Source organism: Xenopus laevis, chromosome 5S (assembly GCF_017654675.1).
Source record: "Xenopus laevis strain J_2021 chromosome 5S, Xenopus_laevis_v10.1, whole genome shotgun sequence".
Classification (NCBI taxonomy): domain Eukaryota; kingdom Metazoa; phylum Chordata; class Amphibia; order Anura; family Pipidae; genus Xenopus; species Xenopus laevis.
In genome coordinates this window covers 77,579,748-77,606,148 of record NC_054380.1, presented here as the reverse complement: position 1 = coordinate 77,606,148, position 26,401 = coordinate 77,579,748, and the positions used below count along the sequence as shown (strand labels likewise).

Below are 26,401 nucleotides of genomic sequence, written 5' to 3'. Positions count from 1 at the left end.
CTGAACCAGCAAGTGTATTTTTTATTTGTAATATTGATGTGTAGGTCATTTTGCCTGGTCATGTGCTTTCAAAAAGAGCCAGCACTTTAGGATGGAACTGCCTTCTGGCAGGCTGTTGTTTCTCCTACTCAATATAACTGGATGTGTCACAGTGGAACTTGGGATTTTACTATTGAGTGCTGTTCTCAGATCTACCAGGCAGCTGTTATCTTGTGTTAGAGGGCTGCTATCTGTTTACCTTCCCATTGTTCTGTTGTTAGGCTGCTGGGGGAGAAAGGGAGGGGGGATATCACTCCAACTTGCAGTAAAGAGTGACTAAAGTTTGTCAGAGCAAAAGTCACATGACTGGGGGCTGCTGGGAAACTGACAATATTCCATTAAACAACAGCATAGCATCTTGCTCAGCCAACTTATGTCAACAATAAGCTTTGCTCTTTAGTTTTTGTTAGAAATGTGTTAATGCCAAAGAAAGGAAAAGCTGTAATATACAGCTATACTTTCTGATTCTGTATGCATTCATGTCTAGCAATTCATTAGTACACTTATTCAAAAGCCATCTTGCTACCTTTGCTTGATTGTATTGCCCATCTATTTATATAGGTTTTAAAACATAGGCTAGTGTGTGTGTGAAAAACTGCAGATCCAAGGGTCATTTTATCAAGTGTCTGTACAGTCATCTGAAAAGTTTTGGGAACCCCTCTTAATTCTTTAGAGTTTGGAGTAGCAACTCCCTTATAATATACTGTATAACATGCCTTATGAAAACAGTAGTATTTTAGCAGTGACATTAAGTTTATTGGATTAACAGAAAATATGCAATATGCATTATAACAAAATTAGACAGGTGCATAAATTTGGGCACCCCAACAGAGATATTACATCAATACTTAGTTGAGCCTCCTTTTGCAAATGTTACAGCCTCTAGGCGCCTCCTATAGCCTTTGATGAGTGTCTGGATTCTGGATGGCAGTATTTTTGACCATGCGTCCATATAAAATCTCTCCAGTTCAGTTAAATTTGATGTCTGCCTGCCTGCTTCAAATCATCCCATAGATTTTCCATGATATTCAAGTCGGGGGACTGTGACGGCCATTGCAGAATATTGTACTTCTCCCTCTGCATAAATGTATTTTGTAGATTTTGAAGTGTGTTTAGGGTCATTGTCTTGTTGGAATACCCAACCCCTGTGCAACTTCAAGTTGGTGACTGATGCTTGAACATTATCCTGAAGAATTTGTTGATATTGGGTTGAATTCATCCGACTTTAGACTTTAACAAAGGCCCCAGTCCGTGAACTAGCCACACAGCCCCACAGCATGATGGAACCTCCACCAAATTTGACAGTAGGTAGCAGGTGTTTTTCTTGGAATGCAGTGTTCTTCTTCCGCCATGCAAAGAGTTTTTTCTTATGACCAAATAACTACATTTTTATCTCATCAGTCCAAAGCACTTTGTTCCAAAATTACTGTGACTTGTCTAAATGAGCTTTTGCATACAACAAGCGACTCTGTTTGTGGCGTGAGTGCAGAAAGGGCTTCTTTCTCATCACCCTGCCATACAGATGTTCTTTGTCCAAATTGTGCTGAATTGTAGAATGATATACAGATACACCATCTGCAGCAAGATGTTCTTGCAGGTCTTTGGAGGTGATCCTTGAGTTGTCTGTAACCATCCTCGGCATATGCAGCTCCTGTATTTTTCGTGGCCTGCCAGACCTGGTTTTTACAGCAACTATGCCTTTGGCCTTCCATTTTCTGATTCCATTTATTACAGTTGAAACTGACAGTTTAAACCTCTGAGATAGCTTTTTGTAGCCTTCCCCTAAACCATGATACTGAACAATCTTTGTTTTCAGATCGTTTGAAGTTCAAGGCTTAACAAGCTAATCCAACCAATTTGGTGTTGCCAGTAATTGGTATTGAGCAGTTACATGCATTCAAATGAGCAAAACTACAAGGGTACCCCAATTTTTGCACAGCCAGTTTAAAAAATTGATTTCATTTCATACAACTGAATACTGCCTCACTAAAAATCTTTGCTCAGAAAACACCCCAGTACTCCGATGTTCCTGTGAAATGAAAGACATACCACTGTTATCTGTTTTGTTGAAAGTGGATTCATTTATTATTCAGGCTGAGAGGGGTTCCCAAACTTTTTCATATGAATGTAAATGTTACCAAGGGGTAATGATAGTTACCAAAATAACACTTATGCCTCTAGGAAACTGTGACATTTATTTATGGGCTTATGTAATAAAAGGTGGTGTTTACTGGTCACCTGGTTAAATGAAATGCTATACCACCAGAATGAATACTTAACCAGCAAATAGTTTATATCATATAATCTGGCCTATTAAAGAAGCTTACCGAACGTCAATATATATAGCAGTAAATATTATCCTTTTACATCTTTTATACTAATGGTCTGTGTGCTCCCTCGGAGATCACCTGACCAACAATACTGCAGCTCTAACTAACAGGAAAAAGTTGTGGGTTACTGTACACATGGTTTTATTACAGTACATTCCCCTCCTTAGTCAACATTCTGTCATCAACGCTATAAAGATTGTATGACTCTCATTCCAACCCTTCCAGGACACACCCATGAGACCATTGTGACTATATCTATTTCTATATCATCACATGAACCTATTACTTGCCAGACAATACAGATATTATCAAAGTTGAAAGCAAAGTAAAATCCGAGCTGGCACCCTTAAACTTGTGCTGGGCTTTTTAACCAGGGAAGCATAAAGTAAATAGAGTCATGGTCTCCATGTTAATATAAACAGTATGGGCACGCAAAGACTTTAAAGGAAATCATTCTTAGTTTTAAAGTTTACTTGTGCTGTGCCAGCATGGTGTACAATACATCAAATCAGCAAAATGTGCCGGGTTCCTGAAAGAAGCCCCTGAAAGGCATGAGCCAAGAAGTTAATTTGATTTGTGACATATACAGGAATGTTTCCATATTGTATATCTATCAATTTCAGCATGTCCTTCATCTGCTACAGGAATGTATTGCATTTTTCAGAATCAAAGGGAATCATGGGTTCTCTGTGACTGCTCTTTACCCTTTTTATAATATACATAAATGTGAAAAGAGGTACAAGTACAGTATTTCAAATACAAAGATGTTGACGTACATGAGTTAAATTGCACTCAGAGCTCACAAGAGATTTCCAGTATTGTGCTGTTAATAGCCTCATCCTTTCTTTTATTCTGTGGTTGGTAGCAAACCATTTAAAGCTGGCCATAGATTTTGAGATTTTTAAAAGATCTGATCATCAGATCTTTTAACCATCATCATTGGTTGGCCAGGTTATCAAAGATTTTTTAACCTGGCCAACCAATTTCCTGACAGATGTTGGCTGAAAGATGTTCGATCGTTTGAATCCCACTAACCGCACAATAATTTCAAAGGATTGGTCTGACTTCGCTAAAATCGGTCGTTCGACAAGAGAAATCTTTGCGTCTATGGGGACCTTAAGTCAGTCTCTGCGTCTGCTGTGCTACATGGGATCTGTGCCTGTACCTTGTCTGTTACCTAGAAATTAGTAGTTATTTCACATTATGCCTTGAAGCTCATTGGCAAACACAGACATACTTTAACAGAAACCATCGGCTCAATAGAAATGAAAACAAGCTGTTTGGTGAACATTTAGCTAAGGGCCAACATTTTTACTTAAATTATTGAAATGGCCGAGCAGAGAGAATGGGATTTTGAGAGTTTTCAAACTTCTGTGGATTTTATTACTGATAGGAACACCTGGTGGCAAAATTGCACGATAAATGCTTTCTACTTTCCACTTTAAGGATTAAACGCCTCTGGTAAAATAATACATTGCTAATATATAAATAAGAGGGTTTCTGCTGTGCTGCTATTAAATTATTAAACATTCAAATTAAAGGGGACTCCACAGAAACATAACTTAAGCTTTTTTAAAAGTAAACATAATTTCAAGCAACTTTGCAATATACATGAACAAGGCATAATAAACATGTCTTTAGAAGTGCTGTTACGAAACACTACAGGTATATTATGGGTTTCTGTGTTACGTGGGCCTCTTTATCAAATTTTGGTTGGAAGATGGAGTTCCCCTTTAACAGAGAAATGAAATATATGGTTGCTTCATGGCTGCACTTTCTCCCATATTGTGTTGTCACAGCTCACAGCTCCATTTAATTGATACAAGTTTAAGTCATAAGTTTGCTGGTAAAATACATCACAAATCACAATATAAAAATATATTAAATACATCACAAATCCTAACCATCTCCCCCCTGTCTTCTTAGACAATTATTTGGACTCTAGCAGTACATCCTTTTATAGTGGGCACAATGTGAGGCCTCTATGGGGCAAATTCACTAAGATCCGAAGTTGTGCGAGCGACAGCTTCACCGCACTTCGCCAGACGTAGTTTCGCCAGCGCTACGCAAATTCACAAAAATGCGGAGTTGCGATCTGGGAGGCGAACGGTAGCGAAGTTGCACTACCGTTACTTCGTCAGGCAAAGCAAAGTTACGCTAGCGATGCCTAATTTGCATACGGTGTGAAGTTAAAATATAATGGACGTATATGCTGCAGCAACTACATTACACTACAAAAAATAGTCTATTTGGCATACAAAAACATTCTCCTCTAATGCATTATTTGCACATTCGGCCTATTTCATGTCCACAGACATGAAAGGTAGGTTTGTATCCTGTCCAGAATTGTAATTATTAAACTTTGTCACGTTTTAAATCCCATGATTCCCAGAGGTATATGATACTCAAGGTGTGGTTTGCACAGCCCAAACCATATCTTAACTCATTGCTCCAGTACAGCACCATACTGCTTTTATGCTTCCTTTTCATGTTGCTCGTATATATTTATGATCTTTTCTCTGCCCTTTTTTTACATACTCTTCCTTAGTCAATATAACCTTCTCCTCTCTGTCATAATCAAAATTCATTTATATAGGGGCCAGCAATTTGCACTGTACTTTACAATCATTTATAACAAACAAGGGCAAGACCTTCCTTAATGGAGGCTGCAAGTGCGTGATATGTTTTAAAGGAGAAGGAAAGCTACGGAGGCATTTTATTGCCAATAGATTAGCTGCAATAGTACAAGCTAGAATGCTATATTTATTCTGTAAATTATTTTACCATACCTGAGTAAAAAGCTCTAGAAACTCTCTGTTTGTTTAGAATAGGAGCTGCAGTATTAATGTGGTGTGACATCACTTCCTGCCTGAGTCTCTCCCTGCTCTGGGCTCAGATTACAGTAGAGAAGGGAGGGGTGGGGGGAGAGGAGCAAACTGAGCATGCTCTTGCCCAGGGCAATGAGGTTTAAGCTGAAGGCAGGAAGTCTGATACAGAAGCCCATGTGTACACAATAGAAGGACAGAAATACTGTGTTTCTTTTGACAGAGGACTCAGAGCAACATTACTTTGGGGGTTTACTGGTATATTTAGATGGACCTTTCTGATAAGGCTTACTTAGTTTTAACCTTTCCTTCTCCTTTAAGTGCACACTTTTTCACAGACTTGCACCTAACCATATCAGAAGAACCACCAAATTGCATTGCTTGAAACATGTAAACTAAATGGTTTGTTCAGTAGTTTGTATTCTCCGTCGATATTTTTAGTTATAATATGGCAAACACATTGGAACATTTCTATATGGCATAGAACTTTGTGAGCTGTGAGTCGACATTGGTTAAATTTGAGCAGAAATTACTAGATTAAGCGTACTTTGCTTTAAATCTAATAGTGTTAAAGGTGACATTCAATCCTTTCAATATTAAACACATGTTCTCTCTTCTGATATAACATATTTCAAGTTACAGTTTTCCCCCTGCTCCCTGTGACTTGCCTAGGGATCATTTAAAGACAAAAAAGTACAGATATTTAAAGATGAAAATATTGCAGAAAGGGATTTAATGAGACGGAAAGCTATTGTGTTAAGTATACATTCTGTTTATGTAAGGACAGTAAATGTGTTTCTCCATCACTCATAGAAGTGAAAGCCTTTGCACATTTCTGAATGCTGGCTGCGTATTACCTATGGCAACATGCCAAGTATAAATAACTGGTTTTATAAAAGGAGAGAGAGTGTCTACCATTCTAATTATCCAGAGATTATAAAACTCTTTCTCTAGATTAGGGGTCAGTTTGCCTAGACCTTTTCAGTACGTACATCTTATCTATAAAGCACAATATTTTCTACAGGGTTTCTACTCTTCTTTCTTGCTTTGTGCTTTCATGTACAAAGCATGGTTGGACGCAGAGGGATTTTGGCACCTGGATAAGGAGTCAATGTGATGGTTGTGTTCTCATAAGAAACAACCCTCTGTCTGCCCTAACAGCACTTTCTGCTACAACATACTTGATCATCCTGTAACCCCATCTATGTTCTGTATTTTTTTTACACTTTTCATTCCGTTTTGTAATTTATTATAGTGCAACCTTGTAATGATTTTTTCCTTGAATATTCACTTTTGTATGTAACTTAAATGTTATATTTATTTCTAGGAACAAGAGCTTTATCAGAAGGAAGGCCTAGGGGTCAATGAAGTGCACTATGTGGATAACCAGGACTGCATAGGTTTGTATTGTTAATATTTTATGTTTTATATGCTGGAAAGCAGACCTCTGCAGCAGGATGCAGATAATTTGGTGTGATTGTTATGTTTCATTTTTTTTCTGTCTCTTTGTGATTCGTCACTCCATTACCGTTCTCATGTGTCCATATTCACTGATGGCTTGATAACAAGAGATGATTCCTAATTTGAAAGCTTTTACTATAGCATTTGCTGCGGTTAAAATTGATGCCTGGGGTTTAATTTCCTCCAGGTATCTCAACAGTTCTGCTTCTAAAGATAATTATCTAGAGTGAGAGCTGGTATCAACTTAAAACATTCTTATACATTTCATATTGTATACTGCAGATAAATAATCACCTACCAGTCTTTTTTTATTGTGCATTGCTATTGTCACCTTGGCTGAGAACTACAAAGGCTTTCTAGTGACATTTTTCAAAAGAAAATAAATTAACTGGAGGTAGCTATAATCTGCTCATTGAGTGGGAAAGCAGCACATTTTATTTTTAGTTTTTAATGTATTGAATACATTCTGTGGCATCCATTTTCTTGTTTTGTAGATTTGATTGAATCAAAGTTAGTGGGTGTCCTGGATATTCTGGATGAAGAAAACCGGCTCCCTCAGCCAAATGACCAGCACTTTACTTCTGCGGTTCATCAGAAACACAAGGACCATTTCCGACTCACTGTGAGTTGAAACTTTTCGCCAAACTTATTGGGAAAATGGCATCTGGTGGGCAGATCTTGGAATGAAAGCACTGAACCACCCAGCACAAAATGCTTATTTGCACAGTTTTCAAATCATACATTTCTTCTTGTATAGCCACGGGGTCAGAATTACTCCAGAGGCCAGTAAGAAACGTATTTATCTGACAAAAGCTTCTTTTCTTATTGCAGAATTGCAAAAATATAACCCTCCAGACTGTGCTCTGAAGAATTACAGTAGTATCATGTAGCAATCTGGAAAACAATCACAGTCCTTTCCCTATCTAGGTCATATTTCAATATATTGCAAGAGAATTCGATCAGCTACAACTTCCAGATTCTGGCTTAGCATGTTGGGAATTGTAGCTGTCAAGTGATGGATGGTTACAATTCACACATCCATGGAATGATGTCGATATTTAGAAATCATGTTATTGTAAACACTCAAACGAATATTGTTTTTTTTATTTTGTTGTGTATAGCATGAATGGTGGGTGCTGCATGAGAATGAGATGCCATTTATATTATTGTTGCTAGTGATACTTATCAATTGTTACTGTGACATATTCTCACTTTTTTGTGGGTAAGTCAGATGTGCAATATCTAGAAAGATTAGAATTTGACATGTTTATTATTGAGTATTGCTTTGATTTTTATTGCAGATTCCCAGAAAGTCCAAGCTCACTGTACACAGAAATATCAGAGATGATGAAGGCTTTATTATTAGACATTTTGCAGGAGCTGTATGCTATGAAACGGTAATCCTTTTAAACTTCATGCTGACGTTTTACTTGTGTTCTATGCAAGAGCCATATACCTTGCAGGTTTGAGAGGAATCAAACAAATAGGATTATGCTGCCACCCTGCCAGTAAATTCTGTGATTCTCTGCAGCATTACATTTGCTTTTCTCCTTTACTATATAATGCATGGTAATAGGGGTGGCGTGCTATTAGATTTTTGGTTAATAAATAGCCCCATGTATTTGTTGAGGTAACGGCAGGTTATTTGCAATTTCTTCAACTTGACAGTAATCACTATATTTTATAAAATACACTAAATATGTCCAGGGACAGTAACCTACAGCAGCCAATAAGAAGTTGTGCTTTTACACACGCAACCATTAGCCACTACCACTAGCTGATGGGTAGTTTTGTTATAGGTGATTAGACCAATCGCACACTTTGCACCTTTTATTATATTTGCCAAAAAAGTATGTCTGTGACTTGGTAACTGAATGTTGATCATTCAAAGCATGAGTTACAAGTTGGCTCAGCTACATGTATATGAGCTACTTGATTGAACTAGAAAGAGGTTTCCAAACTCCCTTCCAATTACCCACATATGCTAAATAGAGGTATAGTTCCTAATACAGTATGGACTATTAGTTCCAATTTGGGCAGTTGGCACAATCTATAATTTACTAGAATAGCGTCTGTGTTTGCTAGATGGTTAAATAAACTTGACAAAGGCATAACCTGCAGATACAGCACTCTGATTCTCTGAGAACAAGAGAGAAATTGTAATGCAAGAGATCCTAAACTTTTTTTGTACTTTTTCTTATTGTTGCCTCCTTTTTTTTTCCTTGCAGACCCAGTTTGTGGAGAAAAATAATGATGCGTTGCATATGTCGCTTGCATCCCTCATATGTGAGTCCAAGGATAAATTTGTCAAAGAGTTATTTGAAACTGCCAATAACCACAAAGACTTGAAGCAGAAGACAGGAAAACTTAGCTTCATCAGTGTGGGCAACAAGTTTAAGGTATTGTATGAGATATGTTAAGTAAAGAAATGGGTCATTGTTTCTGCACATCAATTGTATATTTATAATTTAACACCAGAAATTGAACCTTTTTTTTTACATCTACCATAAAATTGACTTTGCATGCTTCTTATAATTTTGCCATAAAGTATTTGCCCAATGCTTTTACATTACCTAAAGTATCTGACTCTGTGATCGCCTATAAGGAGGCTGCCATATTTGTGCAGCAGGAGTCCATTAGAATTAGAAACTTTAACTGAGGCTGAGATGGGACAGTCAGGTTTAGGAACTTCAACTAACAATTACTTAAAAAACAAAACTCTCAGAAAAAGTCAATCAGCATGACCTATAAGTAACTATTAATGTACATTCATATTTTAAAAATTATTTTTTTAGTGTCAGTATCACTTTAAATTTCTATTTAAATTGGTTGTGTCTTGAGAACTTCAGAAGGTCAGGTAAGGGAAAAAAAAACATATTGCCCGTAAAAAGCTTACTGCACCACAAGTCTAATCAAACAAATGATTTATGCTTTCAAAGTTGGCCACAGGGGATCACCATCATGTAACTTTGTTAAATATCTTTCCAAGACTACACACATGCTCAGTGTGGTCTGGGCTGATTAGGGATCGTCATAAATGATCAAAACAGGGAAACAAACAAAGCTGCTTGAGTTCTGCATGGCTGGGAAGTAAGGCGCGGGCTCCCCCTGCTGTTCATAAGTATGATTGTTTCCCTGCAGAGCAGTTAGGGACCATCTGACAATTCCTATCCACAGCAGTAAATAAAGGGAGAATTTCACTGCATACAGTCAGGTTTATTCTAAAAACAGTACGCATTTTTTAATTAAAGTATATTGGAGATAGGTTTCTTTCTCATTAAAGAAAGTAAAAAATGGATTTTATTTTTTTGCCTTTACATACCATTTAAAAGATACTGATTTTCATCATCTGTGATCCCAGAGCCTTATTTTAGGAACGCTACAGCATCCACACGTTCCATGATTTAATGATTCCATTACCTGATCATGGCCAGCACAGAATCTCCTTATATACACAATGTGACGTGTGCATGTAAACTGGAGCACCTCCTAATCCATAAACTGTATCCTAAAGTATATTTTATAGCATTAACAAGGCTATCACTTAGCAAGTTCTCCACATACTATACTGCCTTGTACATAAATGGCGTTATTTAAAATTTGGACATGTGAAAGTGCAATGAGATCAAAAGTGCACAGTTTTCCAGGATATATTTCTGGAAAAAACTGTACCTAAAATTTAGGATAATGTACACATTGTGCCATGGATATGAAAGTGAATATGGAAAAAGTATATACATGCACATAAACAATAGTTATGTATGAGACTGAAATTATATCCCAAGCAAGCCGTTCCTAAATATCTGGTATTTTTGATTCCTGGAACATCTCTGACTAGAATGTTGGATATCTGTGTGGGTTGCCACCGGTGTCTTCATTTCCTGCAGTGTGAGATTTGTTCCTCTGAAGCAAACACTTGTTTAAAACATGCAGGTTAAGAAAAAGACAAATGCAATAAACTGTTTACACCTATTGGGTCTTTCAGTTTTTCTGTCTTTCTGTCTTTCTATCATGATCATGTCACAAGTCTTAAATATCATATGTATTTTGGTTTCTATAGTGTAAGCATTGATCATTTAATTGGTTGCTGTTGGTAAGATACGAAAGCTCTCCTCTGTAAATTGTGGGGTATTCGTCAGGTTCACAAGTCTGACTAAAGCAATCACTTTTGTCATACTTTAATATCAGAATTGTGTTTATACCCTATACAAAAACATTGGGTGAAGTCATGATTTTTCCTGAAGTATATCTTTCCTTCTTCTCTGTAGTAATTTGTATGTTTTCCTTGCAGAAAATAGCTCTAAGTACATCTATTCATCACTTGGCTAGTGAGTAGTTACATAATATATGTGTCCTAGCATTTTATTATTTTATGTTACGACTGCAATTCCATGAGCCATGATGTCATGAGAAACGTGCACTGTTGGGTATAATGCATGTATATGTGGCTCCATATTGCATGCCAGCCACCTAATGTGCATATATCAGCCATTGTTTATAACAGAACTTATTTTATTTTACAGACCCAGTTGAATTTGCTGCTGGAAAAACTACGTAGCACTGTGAGTATATATTTTGCTTTAAGTTTTACATAATTGTTGTCATTGTTATTGCCTATTGCTTTATGTTGGAGGCTGTGGTTGTTTACTGCAGTACCTGTGACTACTATTTTCCGCCACATCTGGGTTACTATTGTTCCTCTTCTGGTTTAGTCGGCCTCCAGGACCCTGTAGCTGTCATGCATAGAACATATTGTAATCCATAGCTGCTGCATGAAATGAGCCATGTATTATTATCACAGAACTCAGTGAGCAGATAAAACCACTTTCCAACAATAGCAATAGTTTATTTAATTGAGTTAAATAATTGGAGTTGAAATTGAAAGTTGAATTAAGCTGCAAGAATTAGTTCATTCTGGCCTCCCCTCAGCCAGGATTGCCAAAGGTTTCCTTTTTCACAGGGATTCCTTTAGCAGCATTTAACTGTCCAAATGTAAGGTTACCAGATGAACTGAAAAATCAGGGTCGCTACTAATATATGCACGTTTCTAGGCTTCAATGTTTTTTTTTTTAAACTGATTGCATATAAATTAATTAAGCAGTAATTGCCACTGTTTTAGCTGGACTTTCTAAATTGTCCCTTTTTTTTGCTTGCTCTGGTAACCTTTCCCTAATAGTAATTGAAAACCGTTTATGCAGGAAGGTAGACGGCATGTGTGGTGAAGACCAGTATTTTAAAGGGGAACTATCGCAAAAATGAACATTTAGTATAAGCTTCCACATACTATAGTAAGAAACTTTCTAGCGTTTCTGAAATTAAACTGTAGTGTTTCTGGAATAATCAAGTTTATCTTCTATTTCCTCTCTCAGCATCTGTTTCTCTTCATTTTGTCTTCATTCAGGAATTGGGTGTCAGATATTCATTGACAGTTAGATCCAATATATCTTATAGAGAAGCTCCTTTTGCCTAGAAGATGTATTAGAGCTCACTCTATTAAAATCACCAGAAATCCTGTCTCTCTACTTGCAGAATTTGTGCAAAAGGCAGTTATTTTGTTTGATTTTGTTTGTACTGGAATCAGTTATTTGAGTGAGCTCTAATACATCTGCTAGGAGAGGGAGCCCCCCCTCCCCTATAAGATATATTGGATCATTCATCTGACACCCAACTGCTGCATGAAGACAGAATGAAGAGAAATAGATGCTGAGAGAGGGATAGTGAATATAAACTTGATTGTTTCAGAAACAATGCAGATTTTTTAATTGGGTGTATTTAGAAAGTTTCTTACTTCAGTACGGGGAAGCTTATATTAAATAGGAAAATGCAATGGGCAGCTCGTATCCACTTCGTTCCACAAGGAATTTACGCTACAAGGAGTATTAATGACAAAAAGTTGCAGGTTCTCTGGCCAGTGTTTAGGGGAGGATAGAAATTGTGGTACTGGAACATCTTTGGGGTCCTTGTGGACTTGTATTCCCAAAACAGGGCTGTCTGCTTCATGCGTTGTCCTCTCTTCCAAGAGAGAGACCACGCATGTCAGATAATTCCCTATGACTAAATTGCAGTCTCATCCACAAAGGGATATTCCCTTCTAAAAGGAAATCAGACAGAAGGCAGGAATATCTGGAAAAGAAGTTGTTGAGCCACAAAACCCAAGAGTGTTGGCCCAAAATAACTAATTTTGATGCATCAGTTCCTGTCCTCTAGAAAATGCTGCTGTTTTGCCTCCTTGTGCTCTCTGTTACAAAGCGCATTTAACCTTCAGCCCTACTGCTGTTGGGAATCCCCTGAACAATGGATGGATGGATTTAACTGGAGCACTCATTCAAAAAGTGTAAATATGGATAGTGGGTCTTTTTTTTTTAAAGCCTCTTTATATACATTTTGTCTTCTACAGACGCTAATTTTCATAGACTTCATTTCTTGATATAAAGTACATATATAATGTGTTTAAAGGGGAATAATACACACTTTTCCAAGCAAATGGGGCTTGTGCTGAACATACTTTTCCCCTATTGTTATTTGAAAATAGTATATAATAATAGTATTTTTTTTCTTTAAAAGAAAAGTATTTTTTCAGAAAATCTGAAATTGGTAGTAAAATCTGGGAAATTATTTCTGTTCTTCCCAGAACAATCAAAACAAAGCACCAGACCAGACCTTTGTATATTGAGCTCCTCCTTATTTAAAAACTTGCTCCAGCTTGGGGGTAAAGCATGGTTGGTTTATACAGAGGGCTTCTCGATGGACTGCCCATTTTCAAATTTTACTATGAAAACTATATGTAGTTATTATAATAAAACACAAAAAGTTTATTTAGCACAAGCCTATTCATTGAACTAACATTGAAATGCGGGTACTGGCCCTTTAAATTTATATTGAAATTGGTACTGTAAAAGGTTATGATTTTGCATTGTCCAAGGACATTTATCGCCAGCTTTGTAAAGAATTTGCCAAGTCTGGATGATCAATAAACATTACATTCATGGGAGCAGCTATTTTCAATTTCCAATATAATAATCCATTTCACTTCAGAGCTTTTTTGATTTTTTTTTTCATCCCAGCTGTGTTCTGAAGATCTCTATCAGTGCAGGAGATAAAAAGAACTGTAGGGAAAGCAAAATATTGAGCTGATGAGTTGGGAAAATGAAGAATAATGCATTGTATGTGTGTGCGATTTTCATCCTCTGCATTTAGTGACTGTTAATTATATTCCATGGTCACATTTAGAATGTGATGTCGTAGTTCTCTGCTTGGTAAAGCCATAAAAATGATGTACCATTTTTTTCTTTAAACAAATGATTTCCTGACTATCCCACAGGGATCTAGCTTCATTCGCTGCATCAAACCCAATTTAAAAATGACAAGTCATCAGTTTGAAGGAGCACAGATTTTATCTCAGCTACAGTGCTCAGGTAATGTCTATATTTTGTTTTTTTACAGCAGGGCTTTGGTTATGAAGAAGAATGTATGTATTTCTCTTGCTAGTATTATTATATTAACATAAAGAATTAAAGCTATAGCATCTATTTGCATAGATTGTTCACCATTTATATCAGCCCCTGTCCCAGTGGAGCTTACAGTATATAATGGATACCACATTCACTCAACATACAGTAGGGTCAATTTAATTAGAAGCCCTTGTGGTTTTTGGACTGTGGAATCTAGAGATCTAGAGATGAAACGTGTGCAAACACGCAGAGAATATGTTCCTATTAGCGCACTGGTTGCGAATAAACTGAGGACCCCAGTTCTGCAAAGCAGCAGTTCTAACTTCCGAGCCAACGTGCTGACCTTGATAAAGTTTGAACAGAGAGAAAAATCACTACTGAAATAAAAAGTTATTCAGAAAGAATATAAATAAAGGTTGTAATGCATGTCAAGGACAGCTCAGCAGAATGTTGATCAGCTACTGTTTATATTGTCAGAGTATTGTAAAACTGTGCTAAAAATCAATACATCTTCCAAACCAGCTCAGCCACTTCTTAAAACGACTACGAAAGCACAGTTGAACTCAACATTTTCAGCAGAAGCACTTTCTTGAATCCCTTTATATACTGACAGTATCACAGAGATACAAAAACACACACATTCATCTCTCTGCTCCTATATATGCCAGTTGTTGCTGCTACATCATGTAGGGCTGGACAGATCCTACTGTCACAAGATGTACCAATAACTGTAGTGTGTATTTTTTATTTTTTTTTATACCTGATTTACTGCTATTAATAAAAAGATGACTGTATGTTTGCTGCCTTAGGCAGGGGCTTACATTTATTAATAAACATTTTTTGCCCACCCTCCCCCTTCATCTCGCATGCCACCTATGAAGTCCCCCTCCCCTGTGTATATACACTTAGGGGTAAATTTACTTACCTTCAAAGTTGCGCCAGTGTTGGCTTCGCCTCACTTTGCCAGGCGAAGTTTCGCCAGGGTGCCGATAATTCACTAAAATCCGAAGTTGCGCTCAGGGAGGCGAAAGGTAGCGAAGTTGCACTAACATTACTTCGTCAAGCAAAGTGAAGTTACACTAGCGATGCCTAATTTGCATATGGTGCCAAGTTAAAGTACTATGGACGTATATGTAGCAGCAAATACATTACACTACACAAGGCTGGGACTTCGAAACAATTTCAACTTTTTTTGAAGCAATCCCTATCTACTCTATTGCACTTTGCCTGGTCTGAGGTGGTGCAGGCAAGTCTTGCATAAGTGGTAACGTTCAGTAAAATGCGCAAGTTAGTGAATTAGCGTAGTTTCGTCCCTTCATCATAGCGCAACTTCGCCTGGTTTAAGGGTGCGAAGTAGCGCTAGAGTAGGTCCACTTTGCTTTACACCAGCACCCGTTAGTAAATCGGCGAAGCAATGAAATGACGTCACGCTGGTGAATTTGCGCTAGCGTTAGCCCCTTCGCATTTAGTGAATTTGCCCCTTAGTGGCAAGCATAGAGACTGAGGGGGTTAGAAACACAATGCTGTGACCAAAGTCTTTACCGGGCTCCACTCTAACTGGGTGCCACCACAGGAACAGGGTACGTTCTCTGTGATGTTACACTACTGAACCTGTGGTTTTTATAATACTATTGCAAAGGTGTGCTTTCTGTTTGTAATTGTAGAATGTGAATAGCAATGTAGTCTTTCTCAGTGTATTAGATCTCGTGCAGAGAATTACTCTGTTTCTAAAGTAACTCCCTGCTGTTATATGTTCCCTGCCAGGAATTATACGTATTTCCTGCTATAATCTTATGCTTGTTATTACACTGACCTGATATATCCTGTGCATTCTAATATTGCAGCCATATTACTGTCTCTCATGGTTCTCATTTGTTGTTTCATTGTGAGCCTTCCATCCTATCATCTTGATACTGGACATAGTAATTCTGGTGTCATATTTCTCTTTTCTGGATTTTTATCAGAAATAAGAATGGTTTTATTTACCTTTCTGGCCATTTTGTACTTTTTATATTCCCTTTCAATTAACCCCATGAATCCGCTTGAGTCACATTTTAATGTCCTTTTGTTGGTATTCCTGAAGCAATGTATCTACAATACACATATATACAACAATTTATATCATGAGCAAAAAAAACAAAAACAGACAGATACTCAAAAGATAAGAAGTAGCACGCACTTATAAAAGCAGTGGAAGTTGCTCTATTTACTTAAACCATTTAGCTTGGATGGGGTAACATCTTCTTGCACTCCTTATCTTTTGAGAACTTTCTCTAAAAGCATACATTTTTTACTTAACATTATACAAATGATCAGATATTTGCTTGCTTGCATGGCTCCCATTGTACCCCATCTTACTATTTGTATTGTGGACCACATTTTCCCCTTTCAGCCACATCACATAACTTCGGTTAATGTGTTATTAGTAGTGATGGGGACGACTTTGTCCCGTTTCGCCGAAAAATGTGCGAAACTGTGCCAATTCTGACGCTTGAGCTTGACTGTCACATTTTCACTAGAATTTGTTTCAGTTTAGTTAAACTGTAGATGAGGCACTGACATCTAAAGAAAATAATTCTTAAGCCTCAGGCAATTTATTTTCCACACTGTTTACCTGCATTTGAATTACTGCTTCATGGCAAAGTCATTTCTATAAATGTTCCTAATTTTTAGCTGAATAAAAGTATTATTCTGTTGTCCCAATTGTACCTATAACCAGGGTCTGCTAATTGTTGTAATAAAACATTCTGGCCTTAGTTGATGTGGTAAGGTTAAGTGAGGAGTCACCTTAACTTTGATGCTGAGTTTGGCTCTGAAGTCAGACCGAGGATGTGAGTCACTCCAGCATCAGCAATGGTGGCTTACAACCATTAGCCACAGGCACTGTGACATGTATTTTAGATATCGGTTGCCATTCTTTGTGACAGGGTTATTAAAATCATGAAATTCTTCATCTGTATGTTTGTGGCAGACGCACTAGCACAGCTGGGTTGGATATTCTGCACTGAGGATAGAGTGTAGAATCCATATCACATGTTTCTGCATAATTATGAGACCCAAGTAGCATAGTTGACAATGTCAAATTTAGATATTATAGCTCCATTACTGGTACATGGCCTATATGTCCAAAGTGGCCACCCACATGTCCTTTGGCGAGAACTTGTTGCATGTCATGACTTAGTTATGCAATACAAGCAAGAATACAATAATAATTGTGCAAGGTGATATATTTTATATATAGTGCGTTGTTTGTAAGATCTGAATCTTTGGATATTGCGAATTTATCAGTCGTTCACTTATGACAATATGATTCTGCTAGCTAATGCATTACAGTGTTTGTTTGTAATGTAGCAGTTAACTAACTCTAGATGGACACTATAAGATGATGAGTTGACAGCTCTTCCCAAAAACTATTGTTTTCCTAAAATAATTGAATCAATAATGTTGAATGAGGCTGAAACAAAGTTCTAGGCCTGGGATTTTAATGTGCATGTTTATAAACCCAATAAATTATTGACCAGGTATGTATCCTCTCATATTTTCTTCATTAAGAACTACTCTTGGGCTTTTGTGCCTTATCCTAGGAAATGAATTAATATTTAGCAGAGCAAGTTCTGTAAAGGACATGTTGACTAAGCAGCCCTGCACACAGACTTTAAAGCAGGAAAATAGAAAATATTCTCTCTACTAGGAGTATAGGATGTATTATCAGTAAGCCTGTTATCTAGAAAGCTGTGGGATGGCACATTTCATTTCCCGTAATGTCCTGTTTAAACAAACAATACTTCATTTTTGATTGATTTATTTTTTCTCGGTAATAATATGACAGGGCCTTGTACGTCATGTTAGCCTAGCATAATTCCCTGTTGATGGTAAAACAGACTTGTTTATTTTTATGTCTAAATGCTTTTAGTAGTCTTAAGGTGTGGACCTCTACATTGCGGAAGGATCCCTGATCTGGAAAACACCAGCATTCCAGATAATAGATACAAACTCTTGTATAGAAAACAATTTTAATCCATGTTTTCATTCATCTTTCTGCTTGTTTGGCTCCCTCTATATAGGCATTAGATAGCTGTTATTGAAATATATTTGGACATCATTAGATTTTTGGATTATTGCCATAAAGTTGATATAATCTGCCAGAAACAATGAAATGGCAGTAAGACAATATAAAACAAAGAGAGGCAGATGGTTGGGGAGGGGTAATAAGAGTTTTTTTAAATACCAAATTTTTTAAAAAATATACCAATATAAATTTATTGCTATTCAATACAATACTGTATATAAAATATATGCGAAAGGGGTCTCCAAATTAGTAGAGTATTAACTCGCCACATTTAGGAAGTGGCCCAGGTGACCCACCCTGAGCCCTCAGCATAGGGAGCGGACAACCAAAAATTCTTTGAAGCAGGCACTTAAAAAGGCAGACTTCCAGCAGGCCTATGATTAAGTGTTTTCTACCATGAAACGCGTAAGGCTATAGATACTATAAACTACTTTTCACTTTGAAAACTTTTGCCTGGTGGAAGTCTGCCTTTTTGAGTGCCTGCTTCAAAGAATATTCAATACAATAGATGAACTTTTGGAAGGAAAATATACTCCATTTATAAGCACTAGTTATTTTCATTCACTTCCTGGGTAATTCAATTATTATTAAATTGGGTCCTTGGTCTATTCATTTAATCTTTTTTTCAAAATTAGATGGTAAAATATTTGAGGTAGGGTTTTTATTTTGCCTTTAAAGAACTTGTGCATGATACTGAGAATAATTAGTATTATGGGTATATCAGACCCTTAGACATTAGCACAAAAGAACCACGGAGAGCATCCCCTTTTCTTTTTAAAAAGCTGAACCTTTATGTACTGGAGAGATAATGTGCTTCCTCAAATTTTTTGTTTGCAAATCACTCAGTGATGCTGTTTGTTAACTGTACAATGGCAATTGCTGACTTATGCTGGTCTCAGCCATTTATATACTCAGGACACTGGATATACACTGTTCAATCGGCCTGTGGATCAATTGGATGAATACCATATAAGTGGCCGTACACATGTATGGCTATACAATTTTGTATTTGATTTACTTATATATTGACAAGTCACAACTTTATGTAATAGCCATTAACTATGTACTACATGAAAATATAGTTTTAGATTTAACTGAAGTATTTTTTTTGGTTCCTTAGGCATGGTGTCCGTTTTAGACTTAATGCAAGGTGGGTTTCCTTCCCGAGCATCCTTTCATGAACTCTACAATATGTACAAGAAATATATGCCTGCAAAGCTGTCTCGATTGGATCCAAGACTTTTCTGCAAGGTATTCCATATCGCAAATAGACCCCCTTTTTTTTTTAATTGTATCAAAACTTCTTTTCATGTGATGAAAATTACCTTATAAAATGTCTCATGTCTGAATTATTCATTGGTTGCTTTGAAGACTGTTTTAAGGGCTACGAATTCTTGCCTATTAATGTGTTTCTTTTATGTTACAGGCTCTTTTCAAAGCCTTGGGTTTAAATGAAAATGATTACAAATTTGGTTTAACTAAGGTGTTTTTCAGGCCTGGCAAGGTAAGTGTCTAATTTTATATATTTCTTTTTCCTATTCCTCACTTAAAATTCGATGACTCTAAATTAAGGATGCAGTCATATAAAATAATACAGTGAATTAATAAGCTTGTTCTTTTAACCTTTACCTTATGTGCAAATGGTTCTTATACCCTTGGACTTTGATTGAATTGAATACTTGATTAAATTAATATAATTATTAATCCCAGTGAAAGCATGCTCTCATTCTTCTCCAATAGCTGTCAAAATATATTTCTACATATTTAAAGCACCCACCTTAGCAAAAAAACATTTTTATGGCAACCCTGTCATGTTATCCATGTTATCCCTGGTGTCTAAACTATGTAGTTAAAACTGTCTAGTCTTGTTGAGTTTGGGTTTCAAAAATATTGCTTTAAAAATGGTAAATAAGAATCATACATGTTAGGGTATGTCATAAACATCAATAGAAAGGCTAAACTTAAATAAAATACATACTACTATTCACTTTTTTTGTTACATCTAAAATATCTGTTCAATCCAGACTACTCCAATATTAGTTTACAAAGAGAAATAAAGAGCATAATAAGTATTCTTCAAGGAAGTGGTTTCTTCTTATATTTTATTGATACATAGCTTAATGCTTATATCACATTTCTATATAAATGTAAAACAGTTTTTACCCAGTGGTACTAAAAAAATAAGTTTATGCCAAATAGTCTTTTAAATTTGGGATGTTTATTATGCCGAGGAAGTACTTTTCTCCCAAATGTTCCTCAAGCCATGTATTAATTTTCGCAATGGAAATGTCCCTTAGGATACTTAGTATTGTGTTTTTTACAAATCTGTTAGGTAGGGTACATTTCTTATACCAGAGATGCAGTCCAGCTGTTGTAAGCTACATCTCTCTGTTCTTGTTATCTACTTTGTAAGTTCTCATAGCCACACAAGTATTGCTTTATATAGTGTGTAGAGAGTTGATTAAACCTAAGCACTGGGAAATAACCTAGTACTTTATACACAATGCTTTGCATTAGAGGTATTTACTGGTGAAAATTATAAAATTATACTCATTATTAGTTCTGTTTTATTTCATATTCTGTCTAGTGTCCTTCTGTAATTACTTCATTTTATTTCCTTTCCAGTTTGCAGAATTCGATCAGATCATGAAATCTGATCCAGATCATTTAGCAGAGCTGATTAGGCGCGTCAATCACTGGCTTATCTGCAGTCGCTGGAAAAAGGTCCAGTGGTGTGCACTTTCCGTTATCAAATGTAAGGAGGCTGTTTTATGGTGAAGTATCATGTGCATTTGACTGGATTTTTCAGTTGTTTAAACAGTTTGAATGTCACTCACGATTTAATGTCATGCCTTCAATAATACAAGCCTGATATTTAAATCTTTTCTATCTAAACCGGTAAACAGTGTATGTTGCTACCTTAGGGTATAAACATATATATTTGTCACTATCAGGTTTTTATTATTGTAGACATGATATAAAATCATTGATGAAAGACTCTGACATTGGCTGAGAGGTCCAAACTTATTACATTATTAAATTATTTTGTAAAATCATCATCTAACTATCATGTTGTGGTATTGCTGTTATGTGCCATTTATATAAATTTATATAATTCCCCCTTTGAATCCTGTAAACCTCTTACTTGCTCTGCTGTTGTATATGGCCTGACAGCAACAAACCTTTTGGGTATATATACCTTGAAAGTACCAAAGATAGAGGCAGGTATTGAGATTACCAATGCATAGATAATGCCCCTGCATAATAGACTCCTACTTTTTAAACAGTTACAACAAATTGAAATTGGAGAACGTTGCATATTGTCCATCATCTATCTCAAAAGACCAAACATGGAGAAGCTTCAGTTCCCTGTCTGCCCTTTTTAGCTCAAGAAATAATAATTAAAAAATTAGGCAAAAAAGTATGTTCAACACAAGTCATATCCATTGTACTCATGCTGAACAAGGAGTCATACAGTCCCTTTGAGAGCCTTTGTTACATTAATCCCTAAGTATTTTTATTGCTAACATATAAATCACCAACCACTCGTTGTAAAAATGGTCATCTCTTTTAGTAAAAAACAAGATTCAATACCGGGCTTCAGCTTGCATTAAAATGCAAAAAACGATTCGAATGTGGCTGTGCAGAAGGAAACACAAACCACGGTAAGAAAGGATATTAAGCCGTATTCTCTATCTCTGTTCCTTTATGTAAGTAAATGACATCCCAGCTGCAGGATTTTCTGAATGGTGAAACTCACAATCACAGGTTGATTTCAGGATATAGTTGAAGCTCTGGTTTGGAAATTAAATCTGTACAAAACAGGTTTTTGGTTCCTATGTGCAGTGAGAACCATCAAAGATTTAAAATTGAGCAATTCATATCAGATGGATAAAACACTCAATTATAGGTTTCCTCCACAAACAGAAAAAACTAAGCTGACAGCATCAATGATTGCTAAAATCTAGAAGTGGGCTGCTGTTTATGGTGTAAGCAGCTAGGAAGCCTTATTGTTATTAGGAATACTGAATTATTTCTCTTATAATAAATAATATATATGGCTAAAAATGCCGTATTTTATATATTTAACTTTTTGAACCAGCCCAAAGGTTTAGTATTTCTGACGCCTTCAAAGTTGTCACAGGAGTTTCCTATCTTATATTATGTTATGCGACACGCACATGCTCAGTGGGCTTTGAGCAACTGTAAAGAAACTAGGCTTAGGGGTTGTCACAAATTATCAAGCAGAAAATTAGGTTTGCCTGTCATATAAGATGATGCTACAGGACAGATTATTATATTCTGATTTACGGCTAAAGGGCTGTGGTTCTCTTGGGCTGGTTTAGAAGCCCAAAACATAATGCACAATATTTTTACCTTACTTCTTTGGTTAAGTTTTCGTTCTCCTTTAACCCCAGATATGCAACTGAATGGCAGTCTATCTCTTATGCAAGGTTTGAAGGAATCAATATGTCCTTTTGATTCCTTGAATGGAATTGGGGTTTAGCCCAATGGTAGAAGGTTGAAATTGCATATTGGCAGGAGAGGCAAAGAAATGTGCAGCCTGTAGAAATAAAGTAGGGTAGTTGAAAATATTGAACATTATGTAGACATAGGCATAGAAGAAAGAAAAGGACAGTAGGTGGGATACTGGGTTGGTGGAAAATAGTAGTAGTAGATTAAAGAGGTGAGGGATGAGAATTAGGCAGCAGTATACCGTATATACTCGAGTATAAGCCGTCCCGAGTATAAGCCGAGGTACCTAATTTTACCTCCAAAAACTGGGAAAGCTTATTGACTCGAGTATAAGCCTAGGGTGAGAAATGCAGCAGCTTCTGGTAAGTTTCAATCAAAAAATTGAGGGTTTCTGCTCCCATTGGAGGTGCCAGTGTCTCGTTTTTGGATGCCGGCGACCATTCTTGGACGCCGGCGAATATTCTTGGAGACTATTCTTGGACACCGGCGATTATTCTTGGACGCCAGCGATTATTCTTGGACGCCGGCGATTATTCTTGGACGCCGGCGATTATTCTTGGACGCCGGCGACTATTCTTGGACCGATTCTTGGCGACCGTTTTTGTGCTTGACCCGAGTATAAGCCAAGGTAGAGTTTTTCAGCATATTTTGAGGGCTGAAAAACTCGGCTTATACTCGAGTATATACGGTACATGTTATAAAATTTTGATTCATACCGAAATCCTATTTTTACAGAATTGATGGAATGGTAAAGGTACAGACACTGAAAAAAAGGCTGGATAAATTTAATGAGGTTGTTAATGCCCTTAAAGAAGGAAAAGCAGAAATGGACAAACAAGTGAAGGAATTGGAGCTTTCCATTGATGCCCTGATCTCCAAGATAAAGGTGAGAGAATTACAACTAAATGAGGCATCTCTTGTATAATGTAAACAGCTCAGGATTGCATAAACAATAATTAGAAATTAAACCAGTACAGTTGAACATGCCTGTGATAACATAAAAACCACATTATAAATAACATACTCTTGCAGGATTCCTGATGGAGAAAGTTGGTGTAAAACATTGGTCTGCTGTTGCTGAATTAAACTTGCAGTGAGCCAGTGATTACAAATGATAATTTTATGGTTTTAACTTGCATGTTCTTTGTATCCTGACTTATGGTTTATTTTTGTGCTGTGTGCACTTATTTTGGAGTGGTGCACTTACTGTATTAATCATGTATGCCCAAGGCTATCTTGACATCCCATGCAATTCCAGGAGCACTGCCAGTTTTTCTTTCTGCTTACTTTTCTCTTATGTATATTTAGTAGATTGACTTGGATCTGAAGGGTAAACAACTCTATAATGTTTCTCTTATTGGCTGTGTCAGGGAGCCGGGAGCTCCCTCCAGGGAGGTTGTCTGGATCAAGGAGGAAGCCCTCTTGAGGGAACAAGGTCGCGGTATCCAAAGGGTTAAACGGAGAATAGTCAGGATCAGGCAAGAGTTCACAGGCAGGCAGAATACAAACAAAGTCCAAAGTCCAGGCAAAGGGTCAGGATACAAGGCAGGAACAAGATTAGGCAAAAAGGCACATAGGAAACCCAGGATATGCTTCAGGAAAGTAATCCTATTCTTGGGCGCCATTCTGGCGTCTAGTTGGCGTTTTTATTTTCAAATTTGGCGCCATTCTGACGTCATTGACGCTCTTGCGCCGACGTCGGCGCGCTGACGTCATCGCCCGGCGCCGCTACCCACGTGGCGGCCATGGGCGCTGCCATTTTGGGAGCGACGCCGGCGAAGATGGACGCGCCGCCCGGAGCTCCTGGGCCTGCTCCGGGCGGCGATCGTTACAGTACCCCCCCCTCACGGGGGGCCTCTGGACCACCAGGACTTGGCTTCTGGGGAAACTTGGAATGGAACTCCCTCACCAGACGAGGAGCGTGAACATCACGGTGTCCTTCCCAGGAGCATTCTTCAGGGCCAAAGCCCTTCCACTGAATGAGGTACTGAAGGGACCCTCTGGAGATTCTGGAGTCTAGGATTTTCTCCACCTCGTACTCGAGTTGACCCTCCACTGAGATGGCAGGAGGAGGAGACTGACCGCCAGAGAACCGGTTGGTGATGGCGGGTTTCACCAGAGACACGTGGAACACGTTGGGGATTCTCATCTCTGGTGGAAGCTGGAGTCTGACAGCCACAGGGTTGATTATCTCCAAGATGGGAAATGGTCCCACGAATTTTGGACCCAACTTGGGAGATGGTATCTTCAACCGGATATTCCTGGAAGAGAGCCAGACATTATCACCCACCTTGTAGAGAGGAGAGGATCTTCGACGACGATCCGCGAAAGTCTTATGAACAAGAGCACTCTTCTCTAGGTTCAACTTGGTCGCAGCCCAAATAGCAGACATATGGGCTGCGGAGTCGTCAGCAGCCGGGACGTCAGATAGCACAAAGTCTTGGGGAAAAGCTTGAGGATGCTGACCATACACCGACATGAACGGAGACCTTCCTGTAGAGGAATGACAAGCATTATTATGAGCGAATTCCGCCCATGGGAGGAGATCAGACCAGTCATCCTGGCAGAGGGATACGTGGTTCCTCAGAACTGCTCCAGGGCTTGGTTGACACGTTCAGCTGCCCCATTCGTTTGCGGGTGGTATGCAGATGAAAACTGAAGAACAATTCCCAGGTCTTTGCATAAGGAACGCCAGAACTTGGCAGTAAACTGGGTGCCTCTATCGGAGACGATCTCCACCGGGAAACCATGCAGGCGGAAGATGTACTGGATAAATAGCTGGGACAACTCCACCGCAGAGGGCAACTTCTTCAGAGGGATGAAATGGGCCATTTTGGAGAAGCGGTCAATAACAACCCAGATCACAGTATTCCCACCGGAGGGAGGAAGTTCGACAATAAAGTCCATAGAGAGGTGCGTCCATGGACGAGAGGGTACCGGCAAAGGCTGTAACAACCCACTGGGGCGGGAATGGCTAGGCTTAGAAGTGGCGCAGACATTACAAGCAGCCACAAAGTCCTTTACATCCTTGCGGATATCAGGCCACCAGACTAGGCGCCTCAAGAGTTCAAGGGTCTTAGCCGAACCAGGATGTCCAGCTTGCCTGGAGCAGTGGGTTTGTTGCAGGATGGCCAGGCGAAGTTCTGGAGGGACGAAGGCCATGCCAATCGGAGTATCTTGAGGAGCCGAGGACTGCCCAGCCAGAATCTGGTCGGCAAATTGGGGATACAGAGAGGCAATGATCTTGACTGGTGGAATGATTGGTTCCTGTCTCTCAGGGTCACGGTCCACCGGAGTGAAGCTACGAGACAAGGCGTCGGCCTTCAGATTTTTGGAACCTGGGCGATAAGTCAAAACAAAGTTAAATCGGGAAAAGAAAAGGGCCCACCTGGCTTGTCTGGGATTTAGCCTCTTGAGGGACTGTATGAACTCCAGATTCTTGTGATCAGTGAAAATCTGGACAGGAATTTCAGAACCCTCCAGGAGGTGACGCCATTCTTCAAGGGCAAGCTTGACTGCCAAGAGTTCTCGATTCCCGACGTCATAGTTCTGCTCTGCGGATGAGAACTTCTTGGAGAAAAAACGCACAGGGGTGCAATTTTCCATCAGAGGAATGTCTCTGAGACAGGATAGCTCCGGCTCCGACTTCAGAAGCATCAACTTCGATGCAGAAGGGTAGTGCAGGATTGGGATGTCGAAGAACAGGAGCGGACGTGAAGGCCTCTTTCAAGGACTGAAAGGCTTCTATAG

The 26,401-nt window shown here is 38.2% G+C and overlaps 1 protein-coding gene across 10 annotated transcripts in view; it reads left to right on the top strand.

Moving 5' to 3' along the window:
- myo6.S (myosin VI S homeolog) overlaps window positions 1-26,401 on the top strand; it is a 146,310-nt gene that overhangs the window by 75,229 nt on the left and 44,680 nt on the right. For all 10 annotated transcript variants that reach the window (XM_018265481.2, XM_041564666.1, XM_018265488.2 and 7 more), the window contains exons 15-25: window positions 6,522-6,594; window positions 7,150-7,277; window positions 7,957-8,052; window positions 8,884-9,054; window positions 11,179-11,217; window positions 13,977-14,070; window positions 19,296-19,426; window positions 19,602-19,679; window positions 20,801-20,930; window positions 21,750-21,840; window positions 23,387-23,537. In XM_018265481.2, the coding sequence (XP_018120970.1) occupies window positions 6,522-6,594; window positions 7,150-7,277; window positions 7,957-8,052; window positions 8,884-9,054; window positions 11,179-11,217; window positions 13,977-14,070; window positions 19,296-19,426; window positions 19,602-19,679; window positions 20,801-20,930; window positions 21,750-21,840; window positions 23,387-23,537 (1,182 nt within the window). The remainder of the gene's footprint in view (window positions 1-6,521; window positions 6,595-7,149; window positions 7,278-7,956; window positions 8,053-8,883; window positions 9,055-11,178; window positions 11,218-13,976; window positions 14,071-19,295; window positions 19,427-19,601; window positions 19,680-20,800; window positions 20,931-21,749; window positions 21,841-23,386; window positions 23,538-26,401) is intronic.